Source organism: Oncorhynchus kisutch, unplaced genomic scaffold, assembly GCF_002021735.2.
Source record: "Oncorhynchus kisutch isolate 150728-3 unplaced genomic scaffold, Okis_V2 scaffold844, whole genome shotgun sequence".
In the NCBI taxonomy this organism is placed as follows: Eukaryota; Metazoa; Chordata; class Actinopteri; order Salmoniformes; family Salmonidae; genus Oncorhynchus; species Oncorhynchus kisutch.
The window spans coordinates 35,501-56,579 of NW_022262789.1; the positions used below are offsets into that span (position 1 = coordinate 35,501).

At 43.9% G+C, this 21,079-nt stretch overlaps 1 protein-coding gene across 1 annotated transcript in view; it reads right to left on the reverse strand.

Annotated features, from left to right (window-relative positions):
- The window catches only part of LOC109895210 (dmX-like protein 2), a 111,928-nt gene that overhangs the window by 12,182 nt on the left and 78,667 nt on the right, over nt 1–21,079 (reverse strand). The window contains 12 exon segments of the mRNA XM_031816638.1: nt 3,886–3,938; nt 4,036–4,078; nt 4,081–4,114; nt 4,116–4,127; nt 4,897–4,974; nt 5,371–5,498; nt 8,325–8,385; nt 11,041–11,185; nt 11,260–11,381; nt 12,374–12,460; nt 17,902–18,019; nt 18,818–19,019. Of these exon segments, the coding sequence (XP_031672498.1) occupies nt 3,886–3,938; nt 4,036–4,078; nt 4,081–4,114; nt 4,116–4,127; nt 4,897–4,974; nt 5,371–5,498; nt 8,325–8,385; nt 11,041–11,185; nt 11,260–11,381; nt 12,374–12,460; nt 17,902–18,019; nt 18,818–19,019 (1,083 nt within the window).

The following is a 21,079-nucleotide window of genomic DNA, read 5'->3' on the forward strand; positions in this document are numbered from 1 at the left end:
CTGTTCCTATGCTCAACTTACCCTGTTCCTCTGTTCCTATGCTCAGCTTACCCTGTTCCTCTGTTCCTATGCTCAACTTACCCCGTTCCTCTGTTCCTATGCTCAACTTACCCCGTTCCTCTGTTCCTATGCTCAACTTACCCTGTTCCTATGCTCAACTTACCCCGTTCCTCTGTTCCTATGCTCAACTTACCCTGTTCCTATGCTCAACTTACCCTGTTCCTCTGCTCAATTTACCCTGTTCCTATGCTCAACTTACCCTGTTCCTATGCTCAACTTACCCTGTTCCTCTGTTCCTATGCTCAACTTACCCTGTTCCTATGCTCAGCTTACCCTGTTCCTCTGCTCAACTTACCCCGTTCCTCTGTTCCTATGCTCAACTTACCCCGTTCCTCTGTTCCTATGCTCAACTTACCCCGTTCCTCTGTTCCTATGCTCAACTTACCCTGTTCCTCTGTTCCTATGCTCAACTTACCCTGTTCCTCTGTTCCTATGCTCAGCCTACCCTGTTCCTCTGTTCCTATGCTCAGCTTACCCCGTTCCTCTGTTCCTATGCTCAACTTACCCTGTTCCTCAGTTCCTATGCTCAACTTACCCTGTTCCTCTGTTCCTATGCTCAACTTACCCTGTTCCTCTGTTCCTATGCTCAGCTTACCCTGTTCCTCTGTTCCTATGCTCAGCTTACCCTGTTCCTATGCTCAGCTTACCCTGTTCCTATGCTCAACTTACCCCGTTCCTCTGTTCCTATGCTCAGCTTACCCCGTTCCTCTGATCCTATGCTCAACTTACCCCGTTCCTCTGTTCCTATGCTCAACTTACCCTGTTCCTCTGTTCCTATGCTCAACTTACCCTGTTCCTATGCTCAACTTACCCCGTTCCTCTGTTCCTATGCTCAACCTTCCCTGTTCCTATGCTCAACTTACCCTGTTCCTATGCTCAGCTTACCCTGTTCCTCTGTTCCTATGCTCAACTTACCCTGTTCCTATGCTCAACTTACCCCGTTCCTCTGTTCCTATGCTCAACTTACCCCGTTCCTCTGTTCCTATGCTCAACTTACCCTGTTCCTATGCTCAACTTACCCTGTTCTTCTGTTCCTATGCTCAATTTACCCTGTTCCTATGCTCAACTTACCCTGTTCCTCTGTTCCTATGCTCAACTTACCCCGTTCCTCTGTTCCTATGCTCAGCTTACCCTGTTCCTCTGTTCCTATGCTCAACTTACCCTGTTCCTATGCTCAACTTACCCTGTTCCTATGCTCAACTTACCCCGTTCCTCTGTTCCTATGCTCAACTTACCCGTTCCTCTGTTTCCTATGCTCAACTTACCCTGTTCCTATGCTCAACTTACCCCGTTCCTCTGTTCCTATGCTCAACTTACCCCGTTCCTCTGTTCCTATGCTCAACTTACCCTGTTCCTCTGTTCCTATGCTCAACTTACCCCGTTCCTTCTGTTCCTATGCTCAGCTTACCCTGTTCCTCTGTTCCTATGCTCAACTTACCCTGTTCCTATGCTCAACTTACCCCGTCCTCTGTTCCTATGCTCAACTTACCCTGTTCCTATGCTCAACTTACCCTGTTCCTCTGTTCCTATGCTCAACTTACCCTGTTCCTCTGTTCCTATGCTCAGCTTACCCTGTTCCTCTGTTCCTATGCTCAGCTTACCCCGTTCCTCTGTTCCTATGCTCAACTTACCCTGTTCCTCTGTTCCTATGCTCAACTTACCCTGTTCCTATGCTCAACTTACCCTGTTCCTCTGTTCCTATGCTCAGCTTACCCTGTTCCTCTGTTCCTATGCTCAGCTTACCCTGTTCCTATGCTCAGCTTACCCTGTTCCTATGCTCAGCTTACCCTGTTCCTATGCTCAACTTACCCCGTTCCTCTGTTCCTATGCTCAACTTACCCTGTTCCTCTGTTCCTATGCTCAATTTACCCTGTTCCTCTGTTCCTATGCTCAATTTACCCTGTTCCTATGCTCAAGCTTACCCCGTTCCTCTGTTCCTATGCTCAACTTACCCTGTTCCTCTGTTCCTATGCTCAGCTTACCCCGTTCCTCTGTTCCTATGCTCAACTTACCCTGTTCCTCTGTTCCTATGCCTCAACTTACCCTGTTCCTATGCTCAACTTACCCTGTTCCTCTGTTCCTATGCTCAACTTACCCCGTTCCTCTGTTCCTATGCTCAACTTACCCTGTTCCTATGCTCAACTTACCCTGTTCCTCTGTTCCTATGCTCAACTTACCCTGTTCCTCTGTTCCTATGCTCAACTTACCCCGTTCCTCTGTTCCTATGCTCAACTTACCCTGTTCCTCTGTTCCTATGCTCAACTTACCCTGTTCCTATGCTCAACTTACCCTGTTCCTCTGTTCCTATGCTCAGCTTACCCTGTTCCTCTGTTCCTATGCTCAGCTTACCTGTTCCTATGCTCAGCTTACCCTGTTCCTATGCTCAACTTACCCCGTTCCTCTGTTCCTATGCTCAGCTTACCCCGTTCCTCTGATCCTATGCTCAACTTACCCCGTTCCTCTGTTCCTATGCTCAGCTTACCCTGTTCCTATGCTCAACTTACCCCGTTCCTCTGTTCCTATGCTCAACTTACCCTGTTCCTCTGTTCCTATGCTCAATTTACCCTGTTCCTCTGTTCCTATGCTCAATTTACCCTGTTCCTATGCTCAACTTACCCTGTTCCTCTGTTCCTATGCTCAGCTTACCCCGTTCCTCTGTTCCTATGCTCAACTTACCCTGTTCCTCTGTTCCTATGCTCAGCTTACCCCGTTCCTCTGTTCCTATGCTCAACTTACCCTGTTCCTCTGTTCCTATGCTCAGCTTACCCCATAAACGGGAGACCACTTTTTTGGGCCAAGCTATGTTTTCAAAACTGTAATGTTTACATAAATTTGGATTATTCCCAGGGATACACAACAACTGCCTTAATGTTACTGGACCACAGGAAGAGTAGCTGCTGCCTTGGCAAGGAAATAATGGACTCCAGGAAGAGTAGCTGCTGCCTTGGCAGGAAATAATGGACTCCAGGAAGAGTAGCTGCTGCCTTGGCAGGAATAATGGACTCCAGGAAGAGTAGCTGCTGCCTTGGCAGGAAATAATGGATCTCCAGGAAGAGAAGCTGCTGACTTAGCAGGAACTAATGGACCACAGGAAGAGAAGCTGCTGACTTAGCAGGAACTAATGGACCCCAGGAAGAGTAGCTGCTGTCTTGGCAGGAACTAATGGAACCCAGGAAGAGTAGCTGCCGTCTTGGCAGGAACTAATGGACCCCAGGAAGAGTAGCTGCTGTCTTGGCAGGAACTAGATGGGGATCCTTAATAAATCCAAATACAAACATCCAGTTCTGGTTGCCTATTTATAAATTATTATAAACTCATTATTTATTGAAGTTCTTGTCTCTCGTTATCATTGAACCTCTGCTAGCTATATTCTTCACCTCTGGCCTAAGAACAGCCCTTAGTCTGGAGTATCATTGAACCTCTGCTAGCTACATTCTTCACCTCTGGCCTAAGAACAGCCCTTAGTCTGGAGTTATCATTGAACCTCTGCTAGCTACATTCTTCACCTCTGGCCTAAGAACAGCCCTTAGTCTGGAGTTATTCACACAATACTCCCAGAGTTCTCATGCCTTATTGCTTAAATATCTTTGTTAAAAAGAAGTCTATATTTTCCCTTGACGGAGTGATGCTGAATGTAGGAAAATGTCCTAACTTACCCCACTCTCCTCTACTTTGCTTGATCAAGTCAAAATTTGATCTGTCACCTAATCTTTCATGTAATGGAGACACAATTGTGGCATCTAACTAGTTCATTTGACTGGTTTTATGCTGTGGTAACTTTGCATGTTAATTTCTGGCTGGACTGAAATGACAACTAAATCTTACCATGTACCATGGCGTTACTAGGTGAAATAAGAGTGTCCCACAGGCAGACATTTCTGGAGGACAAAAGGAGAAAAGAGTTTCAGTCATTGGAGTTACTGTTATGACAGTATTGAGACTGGTGTAGTTTTGATATGTAATGTTGATACTGACCTGCTGTCGTTGGACTGTCCTGCCGTTGCGATGAGACTGGAGAAGTGATGAAGGCAAAATCACCACAGGTCTTAGAGTGGGCACTGCCAACTCTACAGAGAGACAGAGAGAGAGAGAGGGAAAGAGACAGAGACCGAGAGAGAGACAGAGAGAGAGAGGGAAAGAGACAGAGACCGAGAATGAGAGAGAGAGAGAGAGGGAACGAGACAGAGACCGAGAGAGACAGAGAGAGAGGGGGAAACCGAGAGTGAGACAGAGAGAGAGAGAGAGAGAGAGAGAGAGAGAGGCAAAGAGACAGAAACCGAGAGTGAGACAGAGAGAGAGAGAGAGGGAAAGAGAGAGGGAAAGCGATAGAGACAGAGAGAGAGAGGGAAAGAGAGAGGGAAAGCGATAGAGACAGAGAGAGAGAGGGAAAGAGAGAGGGAAAGCGATAGAGACAGAGAGAGAGAGGGAAAGAGACAGAGACCGAGAGGGAGATCGAGAGAGGGAGATCGAGAGAGGGAGATCGAGAGAGAGAGGGAGATCGAGAGAGAGACAGGGAGAGCGAAAGAGAGAGAGAGAGCGAGACAGGAGAGAGGGGGGAGAGAGCGAGACAGAGAGAGAGGGGGGGAAGAAAGAACAGAGAGGGGGATAGAAAGAAAAGAGGGGGAGTCAGACCGAGTGAGAGAGGACGGGAGATAGAAGACTGTGTTAGCCTCAGCCAAGCAGACAGAGGAAATCAATCACTCCCAATCGCTCTATCACTCACACACACCCACTCTCTCACTCTCCCACCCTCTGTAAAACCCCCATCCCTAATCTTTCAAGCACTAGTGTGTGTGTGCGTGTGTGTGCGCGCGCGCACACACGTGTGTTACGTACCACGTAGGGCTTGGGGTTGGAGGAGGTCTGGTTGACCTGCCACAGACTGAGGAAGCCTTCTCCATCTGATACACCACACTGGAGAGACAGACAGAGACAGAGAGATGGCGAGAGACAGAGAGAGACAGAGATAGCGAGAGAGAGAGACAGAGATAGCGAGAGAGACAGAGAGAGATAGCGAGAGACAGAGAGACAGAGACACAGAGAGACAGAGAGAGAGACAGAGAGAGAGGTGGAGAGACAGAGAGATAGCGAGAGACAGACAGAGAGAGAGACAGAGAAAGACAGAGCGAGATAGACAGAGAGAGGCAGGAAGAGAGAGACAGACAGACACAGAGACACAGAGAGACAGCGACACAGAGAGAGACAGACAGATAGAAACAGACAGACCAACACAGAGAGATCAGCACAATCATAATACTGAGGTTGAAAAATGGTATTGTTGTCTGTGTGTGTGTGTGTCTGTGTGTGGACCTTGTTTCCCTGTGAGTTGAAGTAGAGGCGTGTGACTCTGGCATTGCCTGCCTGTCTGAAGCAGATGAGTTGCTGTGGCCTGTTCCACTCAAACATACGGACACTGCCGTCCTGAGCCCCAGTCATATCTAATACACAGACACAGAAACATTAGGAGAATGTTTGGAATTCCCCTGTTTGAAGGAACAGACCCGTCATTCAAACAGTGTTGTGTACAGGCCGTCAGTATGCTTGTATAGTATACATACTGTATATAACCTAGTAGTGGCATACTGTATATAACCTAGTAGTGGCATACTGTATATAACCTAGTAGTGGCATACTGGTATATAACCTAGTAGTGGCATACTGTATATACCTAGTAGTGGCATACTGTATATAACCTAGTAGTGGCATACTGTATATACCTAGTAGTGGCATACTGTATATAACCTAGTAGTGGCATACTGTATATAACCTAGTAGTGGCATACTGTATATAACCTAGTAGTGGCATACTGTATATAACCTAGTAGTGGCATACTGTATATAACCTAGTAGTGGCATACTGTATATAACCTAGTAGTGGCATACTGTATATAACCTAGTAGTGGCATACTGTATATAACCTAGTAGTGGCATACTGTATATAACCTAGTAGTGGCATACTTATATAACCTAGTAGTGGCATACTGTATATAACCTGTAGTGGCATACTGTATATAACCTAGTAGTGGCATACTGTATATAACCTAGTAGTGGCATACTGTATATAACCTAGTAGTGCATACTGTATATAACCTAGTAGTGGCATACTGTATATAACCTAGTAGTGGCATACTGTATATAAACCTAGTAGTGGCATACTGTATATAACCTAGTAGTGGCATACTGTATATAACCTAGTAGTGGCATACTGTATATAACCTAGTAGTGGCATACTGTTATATAACCTAGTAGGGTACTGTATATAACCTAGTAGTGGTATACTGTATATAACCTAGTAGTGGCATACTGTATATAACCTAGTAGTGGCATACTGTATATAACCTAGTAGTGGCATACTGTATATAACCTAGTAGTGGCATACTGTATATAACCTAGTAGTGGCATACTGTATATAACCTAGTAGTGGTATACTGTATATAACCTAGTAGTGGTATACTGTATATAACCAAGTAGTGGCATACTGTATATAACCTAGTAGTGGTATACTGTATATAACCTAGTAGTGGTATACTGTATATAACCAAGTAGTGGCATACTGTATATAACCTAGTAGTGGCATACTGTATATAACCTAGTAGTGGCATACTGTATATAACCTAGTAGGGGTATACTGTATATAACCGAGTAGTGGTATACTGTATATAACCAAGTAGTGGCATACTGTATATAACCTAGTAGTGGCATACTGTATATAACCTAGTAGTGGCATACTGTATATAACCTAGTAGTGGTATACTGTATATAACCTAGTAGTGGCATACTGTATATAACCTAGTAGTGGCATACTGTATATAACCTAGTAGTGGCATACTGTATATAACCTAGTAGTGGCATACTGTATATAACCTAGTAGTGGTATACTGTATATAACCTAGTAGTGGCATACTGTATATAACCTAGTAGTGGCATACTGTATATAACCTAGTAGTGGCATACTGTGTATATAACCTAGTAGTGGCATACTGTGTATATAACCTAGTAGTGGTATACTGTATATAACCTAGTAGTGGTATACTGTATATAACCTAGTAGTGGTATACTGTATATAACCTAGTAGTGGTATACTGTATATAACCTAGTAGTGGTATATTGTATATAACCAAGTAGTGGCATACTGTATATAACCTAGTAGTGGTATACTGTATATAACCAAGTAGTGGCATACTGTATATAACCAAGTAGTGGCATACTGTATATAACCTAGTAGTGGCATACTGTATATAACCTAGTAGTGGCATACTGTATATAACCTAGTAGTGGCATACTGTATATAACCTAGTAGTGGCATACTGTATATAACCTAGTAGTGGCATACTGTATATAACCTAGTAGTGGCATACTGTGTATATAACCTAGTAGTGGCATACTGTATATAACCTAGTAGTGGCATACTGTATATAACCTAGTAGTGGTATACTGTATATAACCTAGTAGTGGTATACTGTATATAACCTAGTAGTGGTATACTGTATATATCCTAGTAGTGGTATACTGTATATATCCTAGTAGTGGCATACTGTATATAACCTAGTAGTGGTATACTGTATATAACCTAGTAGTGGTATACTGTATATATCCTAGTAGTGGTATACTGTATATATCCTAGTAGTGGTATACTGTATATAACCTAGTAGTGGTATACTGTATATAACCTAGTAGTGGTATACTGTATATAACCTAGTAGTGGTATACTGTATATATATCCTAGTAGTGGTATACTGTATATAACCTAGTAGTGGCATACTGTATATAACCTAGTAGTGGCATACTGTATATAACCTAGTAGTGGTATACTGTATATAACCTAGTAGTGGTATACTGTATATAACCTAGTAGTGGTATACTGTATATAACCTAGTAGTGGCATACTGTATATAACCTAGTAGTGGCATACTGTATATAACCTAGTAGTGGCATACTGTATATAACCTAGTAGTGGTATACTGTATATAACCTAGTAGTGGCATACTGTATATAACCTAGTAGTGGCATACTGTATATAACCTAGTAGTGGTATACTGTATATAACCTAGTAGTGGTATACTGTATATAACCTAGTAGTGGTATACTGTATATAACCTAGTAGTGGCATACTGTATATAACCTAGTAGTGGCATACTGTATATAACCTAGTAGTGGTATACTGTATATAACCTAGTAGTGGCATACTGTATATAACCTAGTAGTGGCATACTGTATATTACCTAGTAGTGGTATATGGTACTGTATACATTAGATGATACCTACAGTACTGGAATATGGGGTGGGAGGTCATTCTCTTCACATTGTTCAGGTTCCTCTTCATAATCTGAAAAACAACATTCAAATAACTTAATACATCAAACGTCATTTGAAACCTCAGTCTTTAAGAAATTCAGTCAAAGTCAGTGATGCCCTACACTACGGACTTCAGTACTCAACTAGGACATTTCTTTGAACTGAAACAGCTCTGATGAAGGCCAACATGCCGATACGTCAGCTTCATCACCTGTAGTGATACTGGCCAGAGCAGTGTGCAGGTCTTTCTTTTAGTTCATTAAAACTACTCTACAACCTTTCACTCTAAAGGGGATTCATCATCTGAACTGGGACCTATTTTACACATACAGTCTGGCCTTACCAAGACTCACCACCTAGAATAGGACATATTTATACTTCTGGTACAAGGTACTCCATATTGACTGTAGCATGATGAATTATCACTTGAATGGGGACATATTTGAGAAGTGGTGATGCGGTGACGCAGGCCTGTACCTTGGGCAGCCGAGGAGACGCTGTGAGAGCTGGGTATCTGTGTGTTGATACTCTCCCATCTCTCTCATACAAACACACACACTGCCTATCTCTGGTAACATAGACTCATCTACCAGCCTGTTTAGTCCTCAACTCTCTGTCTGTTTGGCATGAGATAGATAAAGCAGTGTCCATATTCACTGGACTGACTAGGTCCAGCTAGCGGGCCTCAGTTCAGACACAGCGAGCGAGGAATAGTGTGAGACAATGACTTCTGACATTAAAAGAAGAACGTTTGTCTGCTTGCTTTAAACCGTACTGTCTTACAGTACTCTGATGAGTTCTGCTAGGTACTGCTGCACATATTTCCTATGACACCAGAGCAGTGTGGGGAGAGACAATAGGGAGGGGTTTTCATAATAAACAGACAGGACCTTGAGTTTAGAGTGGTGAGCTGTGAGCCAGACAGGCTGGGACGGAGGTTTGACTCCTGAGTACTGTGTCCCTCTACAGGTCAGTACAGACTACTACCTCTCTCACTGGACTACACTGCACTGACAAGGTCCAAGTAAATGGAAAGTAGGAAAGGAGATACTGCACCTAGTCAGTTGTCCAACTGAATGCATTCAACTGAAATGTCAAAAGTTTGGGGTCACTTAGAAATGTCCTTGTTTTTGAAAGAAAAGCACATTTTGTTGTCCATTAAAATAACATCAAATTTATCAGAAATACAGTAGACATTGTTAATGTTGTAAATTACTATTGTAGCTTGAAACGTCTGATTTTTAATGGAATATCTACATAGGCGTACAGAGACCCATTATCAGCAACCATCACTCCTGTGTTCCAATGGCACGTTGTGTTAGCTAATCCAAGTTTATCATTTTAAAAGGCTAATTGGTCATTAGAAAACAATTTTGCAATTATGTTAGCACAGCTGAAAACTGTTCTAATTAAAGAAGCAATACAACTGGCCTTCTTTAGACTAGTTGAGTATCTGGAGATCCAGCATTAGTGGTTCGATTACAGGCTAAAAATGTCCAGAAACAAATAACTTTCTTCTGAAACTCATCAGTTTATTCTTGTTCTGAGAAATGAAGGCTATTCCATGCGAGAAATTGCCAAGAAACTGAAGATCTCATACAATGTTGTGTACTACTCCCTTAATAGAACCGCGCAAACTGGCCCTAACCAGAATAGAAAGAGGAGTGGGAGGCCCCGGTGCACAACTGAGCAAGAGGACAAGTACATTCAAGTGTCTAGTTTGAGAAACAGACACCACACAAGTCCTCAACTGGAAGCTTCATTAAATAGTACCAGCAAAACACCAGTCTCAATGCCAACAGTGGAGAGGTGATTCCGGGATGCTGGCCCACGGAATAGCTTGAATTTCTCAGAACAAGAATATACTGACGAGTTTCAGAAGAAAGTTATTTGTTTCTGGACATTTTTAGCCTGTAATCAAACCCACAAATGCTGATGCTCCTGATACTCAACTAGTCTAAAGGCCAGTTGTATTGCTTCTTTAATCAGCAAGACAGTTTTCAGCTGTACTAACATAATTGTAAAAGAGTTTTCTAATGATCAATTAGCCTTTTAAAATGATAAACTTGGATTAGCTAACACAACGTGCCATTAGAACAGGAGTGATGGTTGCTGATAATGGGTCTCTGTACAACTATGTAGATATTCCATTAGAAATCAGCCGTTTCCAGCTACAATAATCATTTACAACATTAACACTGTATGCCTGATCAATTTGATGTTATTTTAATGGAAAAAAAAAAGTGCTTTTCTTTCAAAAACAAGGAAATGTTTAAGTGACCCCAAACTTCTGAACGGTAGTGTATTTATATACACACACTGTATGTATGTGTGTGTGTGTCTGTGTGTGATTATACTATGCATCTGTGTGTGTGTGAGTGAGTGGAGGATGTTGTGTGTGTGTAGGATGTTTTCTGTGTGTATGTGTGTGAATGAATGTGTGAGTGAGTGGAGGATGTTTTGTGTGTGTATGTGTGTGTGAGTGAGTGAGTGAGTGAGTGAGTGAGTGAGTGAGTGAGTGAGTGAGTGAGTGAGTGAGTGAGTGAGTGGAGGATGTTGTGTGTGTGTGTAGGATGTTTTGTGTGTGAGTGGAGGATGTTTTGTGTGTGTAGGATGTTTTGTGTGTGAGTAAGTGGAGATTGTTTTGTGTGTGTGTGAGTGAGTGGAGGATGTTTGTGTGTCGTACCACACTAGCACCCATGCTGGTCTGCCCACTCCCCAGCCAGGGCATGGATGCAGAGGCTGCCATGTCTTTGGGGTTGAAGTGGGACGGGGTAGAGGAGGCCTGGGCAACGTTAGTGTGGGAAGAACGGTAGTCCACGTCATCAGAACTGAGGAGAGAAAGAAGTCCAACACAATGTATGTATATGTGTATATGTGTATGTGTGTGTAACAGTGTACTGACCTGTGTGACTCCTTGTCAAAGTCCTCTCCTATCCAGGTGTAGGGCTGAGCAGCTAACAGAGTGGACACATCAACCTCCTGCACGTCGTGAGTGGACGCCAGCACTATCTCATTGGTGTTAGCCTGGAGGGGGAGGAGAGAGGGGGGAGGGAGGGAGAGACGAGGAGACGAGGGAGGGAGAGAATAGGGGGGGGGACGAGGGAGGGAGAGAAGAGGGGGGAGGGAGAGAGAGAGGGAAAGAAGAGAGGGGAGGAGGGGATAAGGGAGGGAGGGAGAGAAGAGAGAGGAGGAGGGGATAAGGGAGGGAGGGAGAGAAGAGAGAGGAGGGGGGAGGGAGAGAAGAGAAGGGGGGGGGAGGGAGAGAAGAGAGGGGGAGGGGCGAAGGACGGAGGGAGAAAAGAGGGGGGGGCGAGGGAGGGAGAGTTACAGATCTACATTTTTTTGCATTGGATGTGTCTCAATCCACCGCATCCGCTATGTAACACTTCCGCATTTGGGGTGAAAGAGCTAGAGCAGTGTTGAGACCATGAGACATCCCAAAATCGGTACTCTCACAAAATCGTCTGTAGCGACGGAACGGTTTGGACAAAAATCCCTTTACGGAGGAGACTCTCAGGAACACGATGGTGTTCTCCGTTTTGCTCTACGACCCCCACAAGCGTCTTGGGACTGGTCTGAAACCGATACTGCCGATCTGCCAACTTCTGTCTGTAGGGTCCCAACAGTTTGGGCTAAACACTGATCTGTGTAAAGGTGAGACTCAGGAACACGTATACATGGGCTGTTCTGCTCTAGGACGTCCACAGGTCTCACAAGTCCAGTCTGAAGGTCCCCCGGTACCAGTTTAAAATCATTTATGGAAGTATATATGGAGACTGTTTAGTGACAAAAATAAGGGATTAAATAGATGTAAAAAAGTATAAAATTAGACAGGGCTTAGACTGTTATATGTTAACTGGTGGCCTTATTGGCCAGTCTAATGGAATCCACTCTACTCATTTATCTCTATGGTGTCGGACTCTAAAACCTGACATAGTTTGACATTCAGGTGCCATGTTCATCAAATGGGAAAGCTTTGTGTGTGGGTGTCTGTGTGCACTGCAGACGTCTCTCACCCTGTTGATGGCGAAGGCCATGATGATGTCAGACTCCTTGTGGATGATCTTAGCATTCCTTCCTGGGTAGCCTAAGTCTCCCTCCACCTGGAACACATTATCACAGCACCCGCCATCATTTAGTACACCTGGTACATACATACTGTACACAGACACACAATGTCTTAGCATACACACCTGTTACATACACACACAGCCACACGCTATCACAACACCCCTACACTGACACACAGCCACACACAGCAGTGACACAGTGAGCACTCAGAGAGAACATGCAGGTTAGGTCCACGTGACACCTCTCTGTCAGAGCTGGAAGAGGGGCTGGAATAAGTCATCATTACAGAGGGGATGATAGTATTTAGGAAGAGATGAAGAATGGGTCCAGCAGCAGAAGAATGAAAGACTTTAGGCCCAGCTATAGAAGGAATGACCAGACAGAGACAGACCGTGTGTCAGTGGGGGTAGAGACAGACCGTGTGTCAGTGGGGGTAGAGACAGACCGTGTGTCAGTGGGGGTAGAGACAGACCGTGTGTCAGTGGGGGTAGAGACAGACCGTGTGTCAGTGGGGGTAGAGACAGACCGTGTGTCAGTGGGGGTAGAGACAGACCGTGTGTCAGTGGGGGTAGAGACAGACCGTGTGTCAGTGGGGGTAGAGACAGACCGTGTGTCAGTGGGGGGTAGAGACAGACCGTGTGTCAGTGGGGGTAGAGACAGACCGTGTGTCAGTGGGGGTAGAGACAGACCGTGTGTCAGTGGGGGTAGAGACAGACCGTGTGTCAGTGGGGGTAGAGACAGACCGTGTGTCAGTGGGGGTAGAGACAGACCGTGTGTCAGTGGGGGTAGAGACAGACCGTGTGTCAGTGGGGGTAGAGACAGACCGTGTGTCAGTGGGGGTAGAGACAGACCGTGTGTCAGTGGGGGTAGAGACAGACCGTGTGTCAGTGGGGGTAGAGACAGACCGTGTGTCAGTGGGGGTAGAGACAGACCGTGTGTCAGTGGGGGTAGAGACAGACCGTGTGTCAGTGGGGGGTAGAGACAGACCGTGTGTCAGTGGGGGGTAGAGACAGACCGTGTGTCAGTGGGGGTAGAGACAGACCGTGTGTCAGTGGGGGTAGAGACAGACCGTGTGTCAGTGGGGGTAGAGACAGACCGTGTGTCAGTGGGGGTAGAGACAGACCGTGTGTCAGTGGGGGTAGAGACAGACCGTGTGTCAGTGGGGGTAGAGACAGACCGTGTGTTAGTGGGGGTAGAGACAGACCGTGTGTTAGTGGGGGTAGAGACAGACCGTGTGTCAGTGGGGGTAGAGACAGACCGTGTGTCAGTGGGGGTAGAGACAGACCGTGTGTTAGTGGGGGTAGAGACAGACCGTGTCAGTGTGTTAGTGGGGGTAGAGACAGACCGTGTGTTGGTGGGGGTAGAGACAGACCGTGTGTTGGTGGGGGTAGAGACAGACCGTGTCAGTGTGTTAGTGGGGGTAGAGACAGACCATGTCAGTGTGTTAGTGGTGGTAGAGACAGACCGTGTCAGTGTGGTGAGGTGATGTAATGAGGTAGCGGGTTAGTGACAGGGAGGTGATGAGGTAGTGGGTTAGTGACAGACAGTGGGTTGAGGTGATGAGGTAGTGGGTTAGTGACAGACAGTGGGTTGAGGTGATGAGGTAGTGGGTTAGTGACAGACAGTGGGTTGAGGTGATGAGGTAGTGGGTTAGTGAAAGACAGTGGGTTGAGGTGATGAGATAGTGGGTTAGTGACAGCCATTTTGGTGAGGTGATGTGATGAGTTAGTGGGTTAGTGACAGTGAGGTGATGAGGTAGTGGGTTAGTGACAGTGAATTGATGAGGTAGTGGGTTAGTGACAGACCTTGTCAGTGGGGTGAGGTGATGTGATGAGTTAGTGGGTTAGTGACAGTGAGGTTAGGTAGTAGGCAAGGTTGCAAAATTATGCTAACTTTCCCCAAATTCTTACATTTTTCAGAAATCCTGGTTTAAGGATTACGGATTCTTATTCCTTCCTGATTCCAGGATTATTACAAATGTGATATCTGGAAAACCCTGGTAGTATTGGGTTAGTGAGTAGTAATGGTAAGGTGAAGCTCTGGAAAACCCTGGTAGTGTTGGGTTAGTGAGTAGTAATGGTGAGGTGAAGCTCTGGAAAACCCTGGTAGTGTTGGGATAGTGAGTAGTAATGTTGAGGTGAAGCTCTGGAAAACCCTGGTAGTGTTGGGTTTGTGAGTACTAATGGTGAGGTGAAGCTCTGGAAAACCCTGGTAGTGTTGGGTTAGTGAGTAGTAATGTTGAGGTGAAGCTCTGGAAAACCCTGGTAGTGTTGGGTTAGTGAGTAGTAATGGTGAGGTGAAGCTCTGGAAAACCCTGGTAGTGTTGGGATAGTGAGTAGTAATGGTAAGGTGAAGCTCTGGAAAACCCTGGTAGTGTTGGGTTAGTGAGTAGTAATGGTGAGGTGAAGCTCTGGAAAACCCTGGTAGTGTTGGGATAGTGAGTAGTAATGGTGAGGTGAAGCTCTGGAAAACCCTGGTAGTGTTGGTTAGTGAGTAGTAATGGTGAGGTGAAGCTCTGGAAAACCCTGGCAGTGTTGGGTTAGTGAGTAGTAATGGTGAGGTGAAGCTCTGGAAAACCCTGGTAGTGTTGGGTTAGTGAGTAGTAATGGTGAGGTGAAGCTCTGGAAAACCCTGGTCGTGTTGGGTTAGTGAGTAGTAATGGTGAGGTGAAGCTCTGGAAAACCCTGGTAGTGTTGGGTTAGTGAGTAGTAATGGTTAGGTGAAGCTCTGGAAAACCCTGGTAGTATTGGGTTAGTGAGTAGTAATGTTGAGGTGAAGCTCTGGAAAACCCTGGTAGTGTTGGGTTTGTGAGTACTAATGGTGAGGTGAAGCTCTGGAAAACCCTGGTAGTGTTGGGTTAGTGAGTAGTAATGTTGAGGTGAAGCTCTGGAAAACCCTGGTAGTGTTGGGTTAGTGAGTAGTAATGGTGAGGTGAAGCTCTGGAAAACCCTGGTAGTGTTGGGTTAGTGAGTAGTAATGGTGAGGTGAAGCTCTGGAAAACCCTGGTAGTGTTGGGTTAGTGAGTAGTAATGGTGAGGTGAAGCTCTGGAAAACCCTGGTAGTATTGGGTTAGTGAGTAGTAATGGTGAGGTGAAGCTCTGGAAAACCCTGGTAGTGTTGGGTTAGTGAGTAGTAATGGTTAGGTGAAGCTCTGGAAAACCCTGGTAGTATTGGGTTAGTGAGTAGTAATGTTGAGGTGAAGCTCTGGAAAACCCTGGTAGTGTTGGGTTTGTGAGTACTAATGGTGAGGTGAAGCTCTGGAAAACCCTGGTAGTGTTGGGTTAGTGAGTAGTAATGGTGAGGTGAAGCTCTGGAAAACCCTGGTAGTATTGGGTTAGTGAGTAGTAATGTTGAGGTGAAGCTCTGGAAAACCCTGGTAGTGTTGGGTTTGTGAGTACTAATGGTGAGGTGAAGCTCTGGAAAACCCTGGTAGTGTTGGGTTAGTGAGTAGTAATGGTGAGGTGAAGCTCTGGAAAACCCTGGTAGTGTTGGGTTAGTGAGTAGTAATGGTGAGGTGAAGCTCTGGAAAACCCTGGTAGTGTTGGGTTAGTGAGTAGTAATGGTGAGGTGAAGCTCTGGAAAACCCTGGTAGTGTTGGGTTAGTGAGTAGTAATGGTGAGGTGAAGCTCTGGAAAACCCTGGTAGTGTTGGGTTAGTGAGTAGTAATGGTGAGGTGAAGCTCTGGAAAACCCTGGTAGTGTTGGGTTTGTGAGTAGTAATGGTGAGGTGAAGCATGCCAAGTGATTAGAAGAGAGACTTACACAGCCCTGAGCAGGTACCAGTTCATACTGTACAGACAGACACCTTGATACTACCTTGTTGGACCTGAGAGCTCCAGATACACAGTTTGGGCTGAGGAGATCCATATAGCCTTCAACACACTACACAACACATGCACAAAACACAAAATGAAGAAAACAAAAATGACAGGGTTGTTTGGATGGTAGATACACGCAGCCACACACACAGTCAGTGTGTCAATACGTGGATGAGGCAAAGGCTTCTCCCAACCCAAACAATGTCCAATGGTAACAGAGTGGAGTGCTGGGGAGATAGGAGAGGTCTCTCTCAATGTAATGACAGTGGGTAGAGGGGAGGGTGGGGCACAGTCTCAACACCAAAGTCAAAATAAACACACCTTAAAGAGTCTACTTACTGGAAGTCAGGTATAAGGTTCCTCTTTAGTTTGAAATCATATCTTTAACTTTCTACTCAAATCTCAACAAAGCAGGATCTATGTATGTGGTTATAATGTGGTTTAGAAAGGAGATGCACCATATAAGATGACTGTCTGTGTTAGCAGATGTCTGCAGACATGATCATGGACATCTGAATGATACTGATAATAAAGGTGATGATAGTAGTAGTGATGGTGTGCAGACATCACACAATTCTCTGTTCTACACAATACAAGGCCGTCAAAACCAGAATAATAACAATACAAGTGTGTGTGTGTGTGATATACACTACTCTTCAGAAGTTAAATTAACGGGGCCATAATGTACAAAATAATTATGGACCTTACTCAAAATACAGAATATATCAAATATAAATCAATAGAATTTGGGGTTTGAAGAACTATTGTTGTGAAGATGATTCTAAGGACACATCCAGACCGATGATCTGTCTGACATGGTGCATGTTGTAGGAGAGGCTGGACTGGAGGAGGTAACACTATGTTAAACCTGTTTCTCAGAAGTTACCTGCTATGTACTCATTAACAAGTTAGGTGCTATAATGACACCTTTCTGAATCCACTTAATTAATCATTAACAAGTTAGGTGCTATAATGACACCTTTCTGAATCCACTTAATTAATCATTAACAAGTTAGGTGATATAATGACACCTTTCTGAATCCACTTAATTAATCATTAACAAGTTAGGTGCTATAATGACACCTTTCTGAATCCACTTAATTAATCATTAACAAGTTAGGTGCTATAATGACACCTTTCTGAATCCACTTAATTAATCATTAACAAGTTAGGTGCTATAATGACACCTTTCTGAATCCACTTAATTAATCATTAACAAGTTAGGTGATATAATGACACCTTTCTGAATCCACTTAATTAATCATTAACAAGTTAGGTGCTATAATGACACCTTTCTGAATCCACTTAATTAATCATTAACAAGTTAGGTGATATAATGACACCTTTCTGAATCCACTTAATTAATCATTAACAAGTTAGGTGATATAATGACACCTTTCCGAATCCACTTAATTAAGCATTAACAAGTTAGGTGATATAATGACACCTTTCTGAATCCACTTAATTAATCATTAACAAGTTAGGTGATATAATGACACCTTTCTGAATCCACCTTAAAACATATAATGACCATTTGACTTGTTTAATGTGTAGGTAATAACCAGGTAAATAAAGGATGCCTGGTGTATGAGACCAGACATGCTGTAGATGTAGGGGACAGACAGATTGTACCAGGGGTCCAGTTTAGCTCGTTACCTCGCTCTGCTTCCTCTTCTTAGTGAAGATATAGCGAATCAAAGTCTCCTGAAGAACTTCCTGTTTCACCAGGTAGTGCCAGAGACGCCTCGCAGGGAACGAAATGTGGTTCTTATTCCTGGAACACGAGACACACACACAGAAACATGTGAGAACATGGGTGTGTGTGTGTAGTCTATGGTCTATGTATCTGTGTGTAGTCTATGTTCTGTGTGTAGTCTATGTATCTGTATGTGTAGTCTATGTATCTCTCTCTCTCTGTGTGTGTGTGTGTGTGTGTGTGTGTAGTCTATGTATCTCTGTGTGTAGTCTATGTATCTGTGTATAGTCTATGTATCTGTTTGTGGTCTATGTATCTTGGTGTGTGTGTGTGTGTGTGTGTAGTCTATGTATCTGTGTGTGTGTGTGTAGTATATGTATCTGTGTGTGTGTGTGTGTAGTCTATGTATCTGTGTGTGTGTGTGTAGTCTATGTATCTGTGAGTGTGTGTAGTCTATGTATCTGTGAGTGTGTGTAGTCTATGTATCTGTGAGTGTGTGTAGTCTATGTATCTGTGTGTGTGTGTAGTCTATGCATCTGTGTGTGTGTGTAGTCTATGTCTGTGTGTGTGTGTAGTCTATGTATCTGTGTGTGTGTGTAGTCTATGTATCTGTGTGTGTGTGTAGTCTATGTCTGTGTGTGTGTGTGTAGTCTATGTATCTGTGTGTGTGTGTAGTCTATGTATCTGTGTGTGTGTGTAGTCTATGTATCTGTGTGTGTGTGTGTGTAGTCTATGTATCTGTGTGTGTAGTCTATGTATCTGTGTGTGTGTGTAGTCTATGTATCTCTGTGTAGTCTATGTATCTGTGAGTGTGTGTAGTCTATGTATCTGTGTGTGTGTGTAGTCTATGTATCTGTGTGTGTGAATAATACCCACTTGAAAGGTGTGTTGTCAGGCTCCAGCATGGCCTTGTGCCTCAGTATGGCGGGCCCCCCTCCTGTGCTGAGGTCAGTGGGGTAGGTGTTGATGTAGTTGGGAGGAGGACCATCAAACTTGTTCATCCTCTCCTGGAGTTGGGTCTCCCAGTTCTCTAGTGTCTTCAGCACAGCATTCCCCAGAGGAGACGTCACCGGCAGGTCTGATGGAGGGAGGAGAGGACGATAACAGAAAGAAAAACTGTTTTGGTTGTGCCGCTCTAGAGAGTGAGTGAGTGCGTGAGTGAGTGGGTGCGTGAGTGGGTGAGTGAGTGAGTGAGTGAGTGAGTGAGTGAGTGAGTGAGTGAGTGAGTGAGTGAGTGGGTGCGTGAGTGCGTGTTCAATATTTTATATTTTATTGTTCCATCCCCAGAATAATTCACTTTTCTTCCGGGGTACACGGAATATCCCGCCAAAACTGGTAGTGTCATTCAAAAGCATTATAAAGTATATAAATAGGCCTGTCTGGATGTAATTACAGCTTTGATCCAAAATTCAACCCTGATGCTACCTGAGCCCTACATTAAAGACATTTACTGAGCCCTACATTAAAGACATTTACTGAGCCCTACATTAAAGACATTTACTGAGCCCTACATTAAAGACATTTACTGAGCCCTACAGTAAAGACATTTACTGAGCCCTACATTAAAGACATTTACTGAGCCCTACATTAAAGACATTTACTGAGCCCTACAGTAAAGACATTTACTGAGCCCTACATTAAAGACATTTACTGAGCCCTACAGTAAAGACATTTACTGAGCCCTACAGTAAAGACATTTACTGAGCCCTACATTAAAGACATTTACTGAGCCCTACATTAAAGACATTTACTGAGCCCTACAGTAAAGACATTTACTGAGCCCTACATTAAAGACATTTACTGAGCCCTACATTAAAGACATTTACTGAGCCCTACATTAAAGACATTTACTGAGCCCTACATTAAAGACATTTACTGAGCCCTACAGTAAAGACATTTACTGAGCCCTACATTAAAGACATTTACTGAGCCCTACAGTAAAGACATTTACTGAGCCCTACATTAAAGACATTTACTGAGCCCTACATTAAAGACATTTACTGAGCCCTACATTAAAGACATTTACTGAGCCCTACAGTAAAGACATTTACTGAGCCCTACAGTAAAGACATTTACTGAGCCCTACAGTAAAGACATTTACTGAGCCCTACATTAAAGACATTTACTGAGCCCTACATTAAAGACATTTACTGAGCCCTACAGTAAAGACATTTACTGAGCCCTACATTAAAGACATTTACTGAGCCCTACATTAAAGACATTTACTGAGCCCTACATTAAAGACATTTACTGAGCCCTACATTAAAGACATTTACTGAGCCCTACAGTAAAGACATTTACTGAGCCCTACAGTAAAGACATTTACTGAGCCCTACATTAAAGACATTTACTGAGCCCTACAGTAAAGACATTTACTGAGCCCTACAGTAAAGACATTTACTGAGCCCTACATTAAAGACATTTACTGAGCCCTACATTAAAGACATTTACTGAGCCCTACATTAAAGACATTTACTGAGGCCTACATTAAAGACATTTACTGAGCCCTACATTAAAGACATTTACTGAGCCCTACATTAAAGACATTTACTGAGCCCTACATTAAAGACATTTACTGAGCCCTACATTAAAGACATTTACTGAGCCCTACAGTAAAGACATTTACTGAGCCCTACATTAAAGACATTTACTGAGCCCTACATTAAAGACATTTACTGAGCCCTACATTAAAGACATTTACTGAGCCCTACATTAAAGACATTTACTGAGCCCTACATTAAAGACATTTACTGAGCCCTACATTAAAGACATTTACTGAGCCCAAGCCCACAAAAGCCCAAATGATGGTGTCCTTATCCAATACATATATGATATAGTCTACTGCACATTACACACAACAGAAAATCCTAAAAGCCCATAGATGTAGCTAGCTATATGCTCTCTTGGCTAAATAAATGAAACTAGCTCCAGTAGGCTAATCTGTATTCCTGTACTGCATTGTATTATACTGATTATGAACTGGATTTATGCACCTCATTCAAACCATGATAAAGCAGGGAGAGATCATGTGATTCTGGTGCAGCACATGCAGCCTACAAAGTTACTACAGGCTAGCAAATTAGATTTGAATTCTGAAATTGAATAGGGCCTATTTGTATAGTTAGTAGGCTGACCTTT